At 35.4% G+C, this 16,634-nt stretch overlaps 1 protein-coding gene across 2 annotated transcripts in view; it reads right to left on the bottom strand.

Annotated features, from left to right (window-relative positions):
• The window catches only part of LOC123685869 (ras-specific guanine nucleotide-releasing factor 1-like), a 262,806-nt gene that overhangs the window by 38,645 nt on the left and 207,527 nt on the right, over window positions 1-16,634 (bottom strand). For both annotated transcript variants that reach the window (XM_045625729.1, XM_045625730.1), the window contains exons 10-18: window positions 16,501-16,601; window positions 13,128-13,246; window positions 12,801-13,071; window positions 12,294-12,614; window positions 12,029-12,241; window positions 11,689-11,976; window positions 11,529-11,632; window positions 11,358-11,476; window positions 11,117-11,296 (exon numbers count right to left, since the gene is read on the bottom strand). In XM_045625729.1, coding sequence (XP_045481685.1) covers window positions 11,117-11,296; window positions 11,358-11,476; window positions 11,529-11,632; window positions 11,689-11,976; window positions 12,029-12,241; window positions 12,294-12,614; window positions 12,801-13,071; window positions 13,128-13,246; window positions 16,501-16,601 — 1,716 coding nt within the window. The remainder of the gene's footprint in view (window positions 1-11,116; window positions 11,297-11,357; window positions 11,477-11,528; window positions 11,633-11,688; window positions 11,977-12,028; window positions 12,242-12,293; window positions 12,615-12,800; window positions 13,072-13,127; window positions 13,247-16,500; window positions 16,602-16,634) is intronic.

Below are 16,634 nucleotides of genomic sequence, written 5' to 3'. Positions count from 1 at the left end.
TAAATTCAATATTTGTCAAAACTGAAAATTAACATTGAATGCAGTTTCTTCATTTCAGGTAGTATTTCTATTGACTGATAATAACTCTCACATTTTGATTATACATTTTTCCCAAATTTTTTAAAGAAGAAAGAAATTGCCATTTTTAGAGAAATGAGAATTTCGGATTTCAAAATGTCTCATTTCTCCAAAAATGACTAATTATTACTTCAAATATATACACCCTATATAATTGTTGATCAAATATTGTGTATTTCTTTACAAATTAGTTAATAATTTGAAGCTTTAATCTCAATTTTCAGACTTGAATTGGTCCAACATCTCAAGATACTTCTAATTGATATTCGACAAATAAATATTCAAACGAAAATAATCTATCTTCTGAAAAGAAAAACAGGTAAATGTTTACTATATAGAATTAATTTTAATAATTATTAAAAAGTGATGAAATTTTGCAGACTTACTTATTTTGGGTTTTAGATCACGAATCCTGCTAGTTTTTTTTTTCAATTGTAAAGTTGGCCTAATGAAGGTGAGGTTATTCAAATTAATAGCTAGTTTCATTGTATTTTATTAACTGATTCCCGTTAGAAATGATTAATTAACTTTTGACTCATTATTGAAATTAATTCTGTATAGTAAACATTTTGTGAGAAACCTAAAATTATCACATACAATCAAGTTTTAATGTTTCTGCATTCAGCTTTCCAATTACATATTGAAAATATTCTCTACTTACGTATATTTTGAATGAGTGAATTAAAAGTCTGAAATTATCATCAAAGACGATTCATGAAATATATCTGTTTTCGTTTAATTAGATTTCTTTCTATTTTCTGAATAACAGAAGAAAATTTTGAAAAGCTTGACATGCGTCTGACTGACAGTTATGATGGAATCGTTACTAGGGATGTTACATTTTTACGAAAAAACCGACCAAGTTTTCGCAACAGTTCCGAACAGTTTTGAACTGTTCTTTCGTTTAACCTGTTCTTTAACAACTCTTATCGTTACGGCAACAACAGAGCATGTCATTATATTTTTTCATTATATCTGTTCTGCAGCTCTAGTCGTGGCCTCATTTACAAAATTTCTGTGATTTTATTAGAGGTATGGTCTGTGGAGAACTTTGAGTATAAAATAATAGGAGGGAGCATAAGACCAGCAGATCAAAAAGGTTTCTGCATTTAACCGACTCAAGTTTACGTAAGCAGTGGTGTAATAAAGTAAAAACTTCATTTTAAATAATGAATGTCAGTATTGAGTATCAAAGCAGATATACCAAAATGAAACTTAACTTAATGTTTATAATGGAAGAGGAAGATGAGATGGGGTTGATATAATAAAAGTGACTTTATGTAGTCCAAAAAAATAATTTTACGTGAAATCAGTGAATCAGTGATATTAATTAAAATACAAGTGAAATGAATTGGCTATCATCAAACTTGTAAATGATTTTCGAAATGAATAAATGGTAGTTCATATGGTGTTATTCTGGTTTTTTCGATATTGGCATCGGATTCAGTTCAGTCCTCCTGAACATATACAGGGACATTGATGTAGACGAGGACGCTGTGATTACAAGGTTTTCAAAGGGTTCAAAGACCAAATTAGATTTTGTGTTATAGTTGCCAATTGTCTTATTTTTTTTTCATATTAAACAATAGATTTACTGTTTATTTTTCTTTAATTTCTACCTGAATGGCTAAAACCGTGATAAGTAAATAAATATATTATAATATAACAAATACATAAGCGTACAACTTTTCTTGCGAAATTTGAGGCTTTATTGTAAAACACTGGTTATACATTTATGATTCAAAATATTGACCATCGCTGGTCACTTTACTTTCTCCCATCTTTCGGGCAGCGTACGAATTGAAAAAACTGGTCATCTTTTTTTGAAGCGATCCACGAATCGATCCAAGTTTATAATTCTTCATAAGATAGGAAGTGCTGGTCAGCCAGGCCGTGTGATATTGATCGAAACAAGTGACAGTCCGAGGGAGCAACGTCTGGAGAATACGTCGGGTGGGGTAGGAATTCCCATTTCAACTTTTTCAAGTATAACTTGACTTTCGCAACATCATGGAGTCGAGCATTGTCATGCAGTAAAATCAATTCATGTACTCTCTCTTCGGATTGCGGCGGTTTGTCTGTCAATGCTCGGCACAAACTCATTGATTGCGTTCGATAACGATTGCCTGTGATCGTTTCAGTCGGTTTTAACAACCCATAATACACTACGCCGAGCTGGTCCCACCAAATACTGAGCATGACCTTAGAACCGAGAATATTCGGTTTGGCCGAAATACGAGGCTTTATTGTAAAAAACTGGTTATACATTTATAATTCAAAGTATTGCCCATCGTTGGTCACTACTTTCTCCCATCTTCCGGGCACCGTGCGAATTGAAAAAACTGGTCATCTTTTGAAGAAATCCACGAATCGATCCAAGTTTTTACATCTTCATCATTCTTCATTCAGCCAGGCCGTGTGCCATTGATCGAAACAAGTGATAGTCCGAGGGAGCATTGTCTGGAGAATAAGTCGGGTGGGAAAGGAATTCCTATTTCAACGTTTCCAAGTATATCTTGACTACTTTCTCAACTTGGGGTCAAGCATTGCCATGCAGTAAAATCAATTCATCTTCTCTCTCGTTGTAATGCGGCGGTTTGTCTATCAATGTTTGGCACAAACGCATTAATTGCGTTCGATAACGATTGCTTGTGATCGTTTCAGTCATAATACACTACGCCGAGCTGGTCCCACCAAATACTGAGCATGACCTTACGTGAATATTCGGTTTGGCCGTCGACGTGGAAGCATGACCGGGATATCCCCATGATTTTATGCGCTTGGGATTATCGTAATGAAATCATTTTTCGTCTCCAGTCCCGATATGATGCAGAAATCACTTCCATTTTTGCCTTGCAAGCAGCTGTTCAAAAGCAAGACCTCCCGGGTTCAACTCGTACGGCACCCAATTTTCTTGTTTCTGAATCATTCCTATGACTTTCAGGCGTTTTGAAATGACTTGTAGTATCACTCCTAATGATCCAGCCTATTGTTGTTGTGTTTGACATGAGTCTTGTTCGAGTAATGCCTCTAATTCTGCATATTCGAAAACCTTCGCTCTTCTACCGCCATGCTGGTCTTCGAAGTAAGAATTATCGTTCTTGAAGCGTTGAAACCACTCTCGGCACGTTCTTTCACTAATAGCGGCCACACTATAGGTATTTGAGAGCATTCGATGAGCCTCAGCTGCAGATTTATTCATACTAATGCAGAAAATTGAAACCTCCCGCAAATGATGAGAATTTGGCTCGTTAGCTGACATGGTTAATCGTGAATAACTTTATGATGCAGACACAAATCGACTAACACGTCGATGGCGTTATGTTCACAAATACCTAAACTTATTGTATGACATCTAGGATATATTTATTTCGACTACCACTTAACGTTACAGCCCTCTATTGCAAAACGGCGGAAACAAAGTTGTACGCCTTATACAGGGTGATTCCGGAGGAGACCGTCAGATTTTAGGAGAAGTATTGACAGTCTACAGGATGATTTGTCCGATTCGACCGATTTTTCTTTCATTCATAACTTTGGTAAGGCTTCATCGATATTGATGAAATTTTCAGTGTAGAACAATTCAATTGTTTACTTTCAATAATTACCATTTCTCAAAAATACAGGGTGGGAATTCAGATTAAATTTGAAGGATGAAAAAACACCCTGTATATTTCGTTTTCAAAAATTCGCTCTCTGCTTCAGTTTCTACCATAAGTTTACATTACTGGAGCGTTTTTATGTTTTTTGCACACGTCCAGTTATCTTAGAAAATTTTTTTAAAGATGAACAATACCGTTATTCCGCTCCAAGGCAGTGAGAATATTCTGAACTAGATAGTAAAGCTGTATCGTCCAATGACACAAAGCTCTTCCGAATAATGAGAAATAGTTTTTATCAAATTGAAAATTTCCTATGAAACTTAAATCTCAATTTAAATCAAGTTCGTTAAGATCCATGGTTACCATCACAGTGAACCACAGAATGAGAATATTAAATAAATAATCTGTTACAAGAAGTGTATTTCAGTATGCCCCAATTATTTACTCATGCGGAATATGCAGATTTGATTTTTGTTTATGACTTTTGTAACGGAAATGAAAATGAAGCCAAAATGGAATACCAAAGACGATTTTCCAACCGACGTAAACCAAATAAAGGTACTTTTGGACAAGTATTCCATTATTCTAAAGAACATGGGCAATATCCTAGTAAGGCAGAGCACATTGATAGGCCCACTCAAAATGAAATTTCCAATCAAATTGTTGTACGGGTGCAGGAAGAACTGACTATTAGTACTCCTCAAATAAGTACCGAATTAGGAATTTGAAGTTGAAATTAGAAGTAGAGAACACCTAGTTGAAAGAATTTTCGAGGAATGTGATATCCTTAAGCAAAATCAATCCCTCATCAGAAGGTCAATTGGAAATTTAATAAAAAGGTCGCAAATATGTATTCAAAAAAGAGGAAATCATTTCGACCATTCTATGTAAATTTTGTATTAATTCTTAGTTTTGCCTTTCATAATATGTTTCGAATGTTTATTCTGTATTAGTTGTTGTAGATTTTTTGGTTTACGTAGGTACGTATAAAAATATTTTCTGGATTAAATGATTTTATACATCAGAATATGAGTGATTAAAAACGAATTTCGAATTTGGAAAAACTTCTTTAGAACTCAGGAAGAGCTTGGTATCATTGGACGATACAGCTTTACTATCTAGTTCAGAATATTCTCACTGCCTTGGAGCGAAATAACGATATTGTTCATCTTCAAAAATTTTTTCTTGGGACACTGGACGTGTGCCAAAAAAAAATTAAAACGCCCCAGTAATGAACACTTATAGTAGAATTTTAAGCAGGAAGTGAATCTTTGAAAACGGAATGTACAGGGTGTTTTTTCAACCTGCAAATTCAATCTGAACTTATCATAATTCCCATTCTGTATTTTTGAAGAAGTGCCATACCAAAGTTAAATCAAAAGAGAAATCGGTCGAATCAGACAAATCACTCTGTAGACTCTCAATAAAAGCCCCCAACCATAAACCAAACATTGTTTCGAAACTGCCTTGACTAGTGTAAACTTCTCCTAAAATCTGACGGTCTCCTCCGGAATCACCCTGTTTAAATATTCATATAAATATCTAAATATAAATATTTTTGAGAGGTTAGGCTTGATATCAGTGGATCTGGGATTTGGTCCTATAGAAAAACTCGAAGCCCATAACTGCGAACCCCCTCGAAATTTAAGGCTAGGACCGCCGTTGACTTGTCGCCATGGAAAGTTATTTGCATAAAATATTTTCATGTGAGCAAGGGCGAAACGGTATATTCTAGAAAAACAATCATATAGAATTCCACCCTAGAATCAGCATAGTATACCGAGTGAATCGTCTTAAATCAGCTAACGATACAAGGTTTCCGAAAAAAATCTTTTATTTTCTAGACTAGACGGATACCCAGTGAAGGATCTACCGGTATAGTGACGGGGTCCAAGGGGCGGAGCCCCTTCGGCGAGCAGAGCGAGTCTATGTAATAAGCCTCGCAGTTTCTTTGCTAGTTGTTCGCAGTGATACTCTCATCTCATATGTCTACAGGGTGGCCACTTTTTCAATGGGATTGTATTGGTAACTTTTAAACCATTAGAGTTAGAAGGTCGGTCAAATGGAGAAAAAGTTGCATGCATAGAAGCATTATCAAGCAGTTCTAACAAATCGAGATTATCAGGACCGGTTATTGAGATATCATAAAAAAAGTAAATTCTGTCATTTTGATTTTTCTTTTTTTCCCTCTTTATTTCAAATATTATCAAAAAATGTTACAGGAATTTTTTATTCGACAGTAAATTATCCTCAGTTTGACGTAATCAGATTTCGTATCCAACGTTTCGTGCTCTCTGGGCTACCCTCAACCTCATTTTTTTCAATACGGACCTGTATATTTTATGACACTTTTCGAAATAACTTTTAACGCTGAATTCAACGACATATCATACAATGTCATTCAAAGTTGATTTTCAGGTGATTTTGACCCTTATCCAAATTTCTTTGGGTCGGATCAGTAGTGAATGCAATTTATCAAAAACTGCTGTTAATAAAATAGTCAAGAGACGCGAATACAATGATTTTAAATTGGAATACCAAGCCTTCAAAACTTATATCGTAATGATATCAAAATAAAGTTAGATTCTGGAACAAATGACAAATCCAACAATAGTGATTTCTCGCGAGAAGATTGAGAATGTATTGAAAGGTATTCAAGGAGACGAAATAAGCAAATGTATAAGAAATATGGGTTCCAGAACCGTTAAGTGCATTTTACAAAATGGTGAACATTTCGAACACTTACTTCATTCATTTTCATTTACACTCGAATAATCATTCGATTTTTCTTTCACTAAATGATAATTCGTTTAATTATTATGAATTGAAATATGTAAATAATTATTACTTGTTTCTTGATTTCATTCTGATATGTTCCATTCAGTTCAAGATGAGTAAGTTGATTTTCTCATCGAAATGTATTGCTTGTTGTTAATTAAACTAAAGGTACCGAAATGTAATACAGATCCGACCCAAAGAAATTTGGATGAGGGTCAAAATCACCTGAAAATCCACTTTGAATGACATTGTATGATATATCGTTGAATTCAGCGTTAAAAGTTATTTCGAAAAGTGTCATAAAATATACAGGTCCGTATTGAAAAAAATGAGGTTGAGGGTGGCCCAGAGAGCACGAAACGTTGGATACGAAATCTGATTACGTCAAATTGAGAACAATTTACTGTCGAATAAAAAATTCCTGTAACATTTTTTGATAATATTTGAAATAAAGTGGGAAACAAAGAAAATTCAAAATGACAGAATTTACTTTTCTTATGATATCTCAATAACCGGCCCTGATAATCTCGATTTGTTTGAACTGCTTGATAAAGCTTCTATACATGCAACTTTTTCTCCATTTGACCGACCTTCTAACTCTTATGGTTTAAAAGTTACCAATACAATCCCATTGAAAAAGTGGCCACCCTGTATATACGGTGATCCCAAGGTACTTGACGAATCCATCTCTGCTCTCCAGTATGGTTGTTACATTTCTCGCTTTTATTGGCCCTATGTTTGGTAGACCATTTTCATAGGATGTGAATGGTAGATAGCAAGATTTTTCCATATTGAGGGTTAACTTATTGTAGCTCAACCAATCTGAGATACTCTTTAAATCCTTTTCTGCTTTTAATTTAAGTTGTTCCCAAGATTCTGCTTCATAAGAAATCGAAAGGTCATCAGCAAAACTAACGATACTTCACAAAATGTTCATATTCAGGAGGTCATTTACATAGAGCAGAAACAACAATGGTCGAAGGACCGTTCCCTGAGGGACTCCGTATCTTACTTCTCTTTCTTCACTCTTCTCTCCATCAACGGATACGCATTGCTTCCTCATTGTCAGATAACTCCTCAGCAAACTCAGAGCCGCTCCCCTGATACCATAGTCATGCATTTTTTCAAGAAGTACTCCGTGGTCAACCGTATCGAATGCTTTCGACAAATCGAGGAATATGGACATAGTAGGTTTTTTTTTGTCTAATCCGTTATAGATGAACGTGATCATTTTCCTTATTGCATCCTCTGTCGATTTTCCCTCTATAAACCCACACTGTCGCTCTGACAATAGACGATGTTAGTCTATGAATTTCTGGAGTCTTGCTTTTATAATTTTTTCCATTACCTTCGAGAGACTTGATATCAAGGGTATGGGTCTAAAATAAGACATTTCCAAGTTATTACCTCCCTTATGAATAGGTTTTATGACACCAATCTTGAAAGGATCTGGAAAACATCCGCTTAAGAAACATTCGTTGATTATGTGTGCAGAGGCGTCGAAATATTCTGCCTCACTTCTTAGAGAACATTTGAGTTTATCCCGTCAATACCTGGAGCTTTATTCTTCTTGAGTGTTCCAATTATCATCTCAACCTCATGTTTATCAGTAGGAATGATGTCTATACTGTCTCTTATATTAACTTTTACTGGACTTTCATAGTTCTCTGGTTGAATAATCCTACCAGCGTATTCAGCTCCCAAACTACCATAGTATTCATTGATCTTAGATGCAATCAATTTTTTATTCATTATTATTTCCCCATTATACTCAATTTTTTTATGTCCTTCTGTTTCATAGCTTCCTTATACGATTTTTTTACATGTTTCCATATAGCAGCAGGTTCGCTTCCACTCTTATCAATGCACCCCTGTAAATTTTTTCGCTTTGAATATTCTATTACTTTCAAAAGTTTGTTCTTATATTTTACATATGTCTCCTTTACTTAAATGTCGCTATAGGATTCTTGAGTTACAACTTATATAGTCGATTCTTCTTATTTATGGATGTAAGAAGTGCTTTCGTAATCCATGGATTCTTTGGCATTTTCCTGCGGTTTTTTATCACCTTTTCAGTATTTTTTTCAATATATTTTGGCAAAATCTTGGTGAAGTTCTCAGTTTTACTGTTACGGTTTTTTTCTGAATAAACTTGAGTCCAGTTTTCTCTCTGCAAATCTGAATTTAATTTTGCATAGTTAGTGAACGTCCTTCGGTATTTATTTTTATTCTGAATGGTTGTATTAGGTTTTTCATGCTCAATTGTAAGCATTGTTGGGCAATGGTCAGTTATTTCATAATCTAAAATAGAGCCTGTACAGTATTATAGTTGAACCCCTGTTTTCCGTTGACAAAAAAGTGATCCAGGCAAGATCTGCTCTCAGGTCACGTGACTTTGTTAATAAATGATTTATAATCAAACATACTTAAAATGTTAATGTACTCTGTTGCTTTAGGGCAGTTTCTCGAGAGAAGATTCACGTTGATATCGCCTGTCACTACCTATATATTGGATTCACAATGGTTTCCTCTATATTGGCCAGATAATGATAGAGCTCACTATTGAACATGCTCTCAGAAGAATTGGGTGACCTGTATATGGCTGTAATTTTGAATTTCTTATTAAGATGTACAAGATCGATCTTCAGAGCGTTCACTTCACCAATCTCCACTATCTTGTAATCATATACAAGGTGGTCTTTAACGTATACTAAAACACCATCATGGGAATTATATCGGCCGTTACTGTAAATATTTATATATCCCGGTATAGTGAAAACTGAAGGATCTTCTAAAATGAACGTTTCAGTAAGCACCATCACTTTCACCTCCGAAGAAAGCTGATCAAGTAGTACGATTAGTTGATCAAAGTTCTTCGCCACACTCCTTAAATTTTTAAGGCGCTTGATTGAGGTATCACAAGTTCTTCAATTTTCCCGATCTCGATAGTATCGTAATCCTCATTACTGAAAGTCTCGATGTAAGAATCCATCCCGAATTTGCACAACTAATTCCTATGAACTCTATATTGGGATCTTGTCTGTCGATAAGTTTCAGTTTCCTCCCCCTTACTCTTTTTAGAGTCTTTTCCAGCTTTCTCGATCAACTTGCTCACCTTTTCTCCAACTGATTCTTCTTCTATCTGCTGTTGTTCCTTTAATTGTTGCTCAAGCCTAGTCACCGGATTTGGGGTATCGGGAGCACTTCGTGGTGTATCCCTCGCTTCTCTAAACGTTTGATCCAATATTTCACCCTCAGATCCTGAACTGGATTTCTCTTTCACAGTCTGCTTTTCAAGTTCTTCATAAGTATGTTCATCCCCATTTATGTACAGTTTTTGATTCTTCACATAAGCATTCAAGTTTCTAGATCGAGCCTGCTTCAAATTCGATCTGAGCAATTTATCCTCACGTCTGTCTCTGGGCACAGGTCGTTGTTTATATATATTTTCTTACCTTTAAGTTTTCTTGAATTTTTCAGAACAAGATTTTTTGTGAGCTATGAAGTCAATTCAATTGTTATTGGAGAATGCTGTTCTCTGCCGAGTTTGTAAATGTTATTGATATTATTTGGACTCAGATTAATTTCGAGTAATTTGTCAATTCGAGAAATGCAAGAATTCAACAAATCCGCATCATCGACCACCAAACCACTCACAATTATATTATTCTTTATTATTATTTTTTTAATATTAACTATTTCCTCCTCCAATTTCAACAAACGACCATCCAAGGAGGTAATATAACGTCTGGTATCCTCCCCCACCTCTCGGATCTCCCTTCTCACCGTATCTGAATCTTCCCTCAGAAGTGCAGTCTGTTTAGAGATTTCCTCCCTGAGGACCGCTATTAAATCATTAGAATTAAACATTACTTAAATCTAGGGAAAACAAAAAAAGGAAAAAAATACAAGGTTTTTGTTGCCAATCATTACTACACCACCCAGTGTAACAGAAGGATACCATATCAGACAAGTAAAACTCGCTTCACTCCTACTGGCCGATGTAAGAGACTTTTTAAACACAAACACAGGTAGGCCGCGGAAAGAAAGATAAACAAAGTGTAAAAACAGAGGGAATTCCCTTTCTATCTTATCAGTTCAACTTCTTGTAATGTGATATGACAAGAATCCGTATCAGATATTAGATATACATATCTGTAGGAAATGTAGGTAGAATTATTATATCGAACTGCAACAATTAGAAGTGTAAAAACACAAATTGAGAATATTTCAACAATCAAATTGCTATTCAATAATGTCTTGACTCATCTGTATACACAGTGTCCAATTTTCAAGTATCGATCTGAAGCACAACACAAAATTTGCACAGCAACCAATCCACGACCTGACTTCACGGCTGTCACACATAACAACATAACAATACTTTAAGGGTCTGAAAAGTTTCCGTAAATCACAAATGCTTCCCTTTGTTATTCAATATCCACTAGGGAATGGTTTCTTTTTCTAGTTCCACTCCATTCTGATAACAGACCCGTCAATAGCTAGATGGCGTTTCGTACGCGGAAAATATTGATTTTCTACATTACGTCATGGAATTCGTGAAAGAAGATCTTGCATACTTTTCCATATATTTTGTCATAGATGATAGTACAAATTCATCGAAATCGAGTAATTTCCATTTTTTACAGTTATATTACCTTAAAACATTGAGAACTCTCATGGTGCAAGCAGTTGATATAATATTTTCCTTGTAGCGGGCCCTCTCTGCGAATTCATCATGAACTGGTTCTTTCGCTTTGCCAGGAAATATATCCCGAGGATTGCTAGATCCAGAAACTGCTATAGCGAAAGCCGCGGCAGCACTTGAAGTGCTGCTTCTATAAGATGAAAAGAGGAATATAAGTGGTTACCAAGACAAACATCAGTCTTTGAATTTACCTTCTTTCAGACTGTCTGAATGATGTGATAACAACTCCAGTCTTACTTGGTTGAAAGCTTGAACGAGTAGTGGATGTTGCATCTCCTTCTTGCATTGACCTCCTCATACCATAATAGCTCTGGCATGGGAAATAAGTTTATTGAAATCATAAGCATTTTTATTGAACTTACGTGTAGGGCTGCACTGGTAGCAGTGGAATTACTTGCAGATCTAAAAGAACTAGTCGACGCTCTATGCACCGTACTATAAAATAGAGTCGAATATTTTTGCGTTTCTGAAACAATAATTTAAAATAACCGTGAAGCTTCTCCAGAAACACAAAAAACTCACTCGGCTCACCTTCCGAATCTTCAGATATACAACGTTCCAATCTTTTATCAACTGGTCCTTCATGTTTGGTAACGGAGGTTTTCCTCTGAACATCACCTTTTGGTGCTTTTTCTCTAACAACCGGTGGCGGTTCTTTGACTATTGGAGTTTCTTTCGGATGAGATGGTGACCGAGGTGATACACTCCCGCCAACTTCATGGGCATTATTAGAATCTGACGGCGATGAAGCAACCAGAGTAACTGAACTCAGATTGCTGGGAGAACAAGGTGCACTCAAAACAGTTGCCTCTGAAAAAGGGTATTTTAGATTCACGTTATACATGATGATATACACTCATACCTGTTAAAGTATCACTGCTACTTGATGCAGCTACTTTACTGGGAATGGTCAGATGACGAGTGTCGGTATCCTTGGATTTCTCCACTCTTATCGATACCATTTTTTGCGATGAAGGAGACAGTCTATCACTCGTTTTCTGGGCAGATTTGGTTGGACTTAATTGCCTGGTAATTTTTGGTTGGGTGGGAGTTTCTTGAATTTTTTCTTCTTCGTCTGGGGGAAAAATAATATGAGGGAGTGGAAGCATTATGAGCGTTGGACTTACATTTAGCCAAGGTGGACCTCCAGTGTCTGTGTCCCTGCGAGTCGTAGCTAAGCGATCTATCTCTCTCGCTCATTTCTGATCCGTAACCGGATACAGAGCTCGACCCACTTGTTCTTCTAGGCGAGACACCACTTCTTCTTCGATCGTCGAACAAGTGTAGAGTATGATCGTCTTTCTCCAGAGACATAACGGAACCCTGAGGTTCTGGTTCGTTACTGTAGAACACTCTCTTCAAAGCCTCCAAAACGGTGACTCCATCAGTGAAAACGCGGTAAGTTAACAGAAAAGTATTCAAGAAGTCGATGGATAGAAAACGGAGATCTGGAAGGAATCTTGATGTTTGATAAATATCTGCAATATCGTGCCAAAGTACCTTCTATGATTGTCCAGGAATAGGTTATCATGCATAACAATTAAAAAAATGACAAAATGAATTCCACAATGATACAGAGAGCAATGAACGATGTGACAGACACGACAGACATTTTTTTCCAATTTGTTGTTTACCGGTTAGGCGCTGCAGGAGCCTTTCAGGAGTTGCATATTTTATCTGCGGAACTTTACAAGAGTTCAGCGTTCTGCTGAAACGAATATCGGTCTCATCTTTGAATAACTTTGGATCGTTTTTCAAACACTGAGGCAACGATATCGAGGAGATGTCCGATAACGCTGTTGGTCTGATTATGTCATTGAACTGAACGTTGTTCAAACATTGACTTATGTCCGAGATCCAGGCGGCTTTTTCTTGTTGTGACGACGCCAGAAGATGCGCCACAAGCTGAAAATATCGAACAACGGTTTTAGAAATTCTCTTATGTTCGCTCGAGATCGTACCTGTTGAGACGTATTTCCCGTTTTTTGTTCTACGAATATTTTGAAGTCTCTGTTCTGTAGATTTGCTCCAAATGTTTCACTCATACTAGAGGATCGACTTGAAACTGAGCATACGGATGCTGGAACAAAAGATATACTCAATGGAATTATAGGAATTAAAGTTCAGTTCGCATCTGACGTAGTGTATCAATATGAGGTTACCAAAAAATATTAAGTAGATATTTGCTTCCACGAATTTTTTGAAATCCTGTTTCCTCTACCAGAGATTGCGCTATCGATCAATTTCAATTTTACCGAAGATGGATCCTTGAAAATTGTTTCTGCTTTTGCAATCACTTTTGTTTAATAACCGAATGTGCGCCAATATGACTTGTTCGTATCAATCGAATCGATGCATTCAAAAACTTTTTTTAGTCCAATTTTTGCTCAAATGGAACATTTTAAAAATTAAAAAATACTGAGTCTCTTAGTCTATGCCATGTAATGAAAACTCAAAATGACGACATTCTATTGAAATAATATCATTGAACACTTTTTCTTATACGTCCGTAAAATTTGGAACAAGATCATTTTCAGCTAAACAGTCCATTTTAAGAAATAGTCCTAAGACTCGTCGAACACACAGAACTATTGTATTTTTGTCCACCCTGTACCAATTGGAATCAACATGTGATAGCTAGAGTAATCAGAAAATTGAAACTAAATGGGGGTGTTCCGTTTAAAAAGATGACGTTGACGTCATTACTCGAAAGTAATTCACCCTGTATATCAGATTATTATTTTAAAATAGGGTAAATTAAAATCAAAAATAGACGTGTTTAAGGATTATTTCCTAAAATGGTCTGTTCAGCTAAAAATGAATTTGTTCCATACTTTACGGACACAGTGTATATTTTAGTATACATTGTTCTGCAATAGATTGTTATAGTCTAAGATCCCGATATAGAACGACCTTCACCGAGATGCTTATTTGATAAAACGTATTTTATATTTAATTTAACATGTCAATGAATATATCACATATGGATTGCCTAACAAATTTCAGTCCAGAGTAGGTTTAATTAATAATTAAAAAAAATTTTTTTTTCGAACATTTCACCGGTTTGCTTATTAGATAAATTCTATACCAATCGAAAGTATGAAGCCCATAGAATGTGCAAACGTTAGGTTGCCTATTTTTTTCCGGTCACTCTGTGCTGTGTCCTCACTCGCAGCAATATTTAACTTTTTAAAATTCGACAACCGGGATTCTGGACTGATTTTTCGCAGGCAACCCTATCCCACCGTGTTCATAATAAAATAATCTTTAATCATATTGATTTTGATTAAATAGTCAGACCGTTGCAAAATGCTAATATAGATTGACCTGTTTATACCTGGCAACCGAGAGTTGTGACCGGAAAAAAATAGGCAACCTAACGTTTGCACATTCTATGGGCTTCATACTTTCGATTGGTATAGAATTTATCTAATAAGCAAACCGGTGAAATGTTCGAAAAAAAAATTTTTTTTAATTATTAATTAAACCTACTCTGGACTAAAATTTGTTAGGCAACCCATATGTGATATATTCATTGACATGTTAAATTAAATATAAAATACGTTTTATCAAATAAGCATCTCGGTGAAGGTCGTTCTATATCGGGATCCTATACTATTAGGCTTCCATAGCTGTCAAACCAGACATTTATGAAATTTAGTTGAAAAGCATTCCTTTTGTACTTTCGATTCTGCATCTCTGGAAATTATTTTCTGGTATACAGGAGGTTCCCAGCCCTTTGGTTACTTCTGAAAAAATGTAAGGTTTTAAGCGGTGTACATCATCATGAATGAAAATACAGGGTGTTACTTTTGAAAAACTCGAGAATAAACAATTTTAAATTCTTCATATTTGGACATTGATAACGGACACCCTTCATTTGATCATTTAGAAACGATGACTAGCCAAATTCTTGAGTTAAAAGAAATTCTGATCAAATTCATGTTTCTATCGCTTCTGAAAATCGGTAAAGGGCTTTAACCGAAATTTTGCAGTTTTTTTCTGAATACAGTTGGAAAAATATCCCTAATATTTTGCATCCTGATAGAGGTATTGAAGAGCATTGAAAATATGCAAAAATATAAGGTGTGTTCCATTTAAAAAATCACTCATTTGTTGAATAATTTTATTTGGGAACACCCTGTATGTCATGAAATCAATTTCCAGAGACCCAGAATTGAAAGTACAAAGGGAATGCTTTTTCAACTGAATTCTAAAAACGTCTGGTTTTGCAGCTATGGAAGCCTAACGCACTATTGCAGGACCCTGCATAAAGAACGTTAACATTCTAGTTATGTCACACCAACAAAATAATTTGTTTTGGAATGACCGAAAAACCAGTACAAGTGAAGCATGTTGTATGTAATATATCAAGAAATGATCTCTTTGATGTCCATATCCAAGAAAAATGAGCCTCTGTGAACTTGTTGAAAGGATTGATAACATACCACTGCAGAATAGCTCAAGAGAGTTATACAGGGTGTTTTATTGGTAAACGGAAAAACGTGAACAGTGAATAGAGGACACCGAGGTGGTTTCAAATTTAACCTATTTATTGGGTTTGACTTATTTATTCAATAATAGTTAGTAATTTTGAAATAACAAAGAAATCGATCGTTTCAATAATTCAAAAGTGATTCATAAACACTTTTTGAAATCCAATTTGTCGAAAAACTTTCTACGCGGAAATTTTGATTACGCGATTCTGTTCGGTTTTTTGTGGATTTTTTAAATCTAAAAACGGATTTTCAAAATTGCAATATATAATTGTTTCAAAGATAAAATCGTTCCAGAATTTTTTGTTGATCCTGGCCTGAATTCTTCTTGTGACCATTGAGTGATTCATTCAAGTTTTGAATGAAAAAAAATGTGTCAAACATAGAGAAAACATACTGGGTGGTTACCTTGTTATTATTTCAGAAAGAAATGAGCAAAATTCATGAATCTCCCCGTATCTCGGTAACCAAAGAGGTTAGACCCAATGAATGGGGTAGGATCTAGAACACCTTGGTGTCCTCTATTCATTGTTCAAGTTTTTCCATTTACTAGTAAACACCCTGTATAATTTCTGGACTTCTAACGTTGATATACTCGGATCTTCACCTAACGTTTCGTACAATGTAGGTTCGATAATCCTCTAAAGATGCCTACCACAGTTTTAGGCTAAACTTTATTTGAAAGGCCTCGACTAGAATATCTGGGATTATCCAACTTTGTTGAACGGATATAGTTTAATTAATTTACTCCATTAACAAGCAATATTTCGGTACACTTAAATGAGCATTGGAGCAAATTTCCATCAATATCCGACAAAAATCTCAAATATGTACTCACCCTCATCTTCTTGAGTTTCACTAGGATCTTCGATCAGTAAAGAATCAGCCAATGGTATCTTCCCGATATCTGGTACTAGATGTAATTTACCATTTGAAGTTCTGTCCGAAATTACGAATTCTTTATGAGCATTG

Source organism: Harmonia axyridis, chromosome X (assembly GCF_914767665.1).
Source record: "Harmonia axyridis chromosome X, icHarAxyr1.1, whole genome shotgun sequence".
In the NCBI taxonomy this organism is placed as follows: Eukaryota; Metazoa; Arthropoda; class Insecta; order Coleoptera; family Coccinellidae; genus Harmonia; species Harmonia axyridis.
Note: the sequence above shows the minus strand (reverse complement) of the source record. Positions and strands in the feature narration are given on the sequence as shown.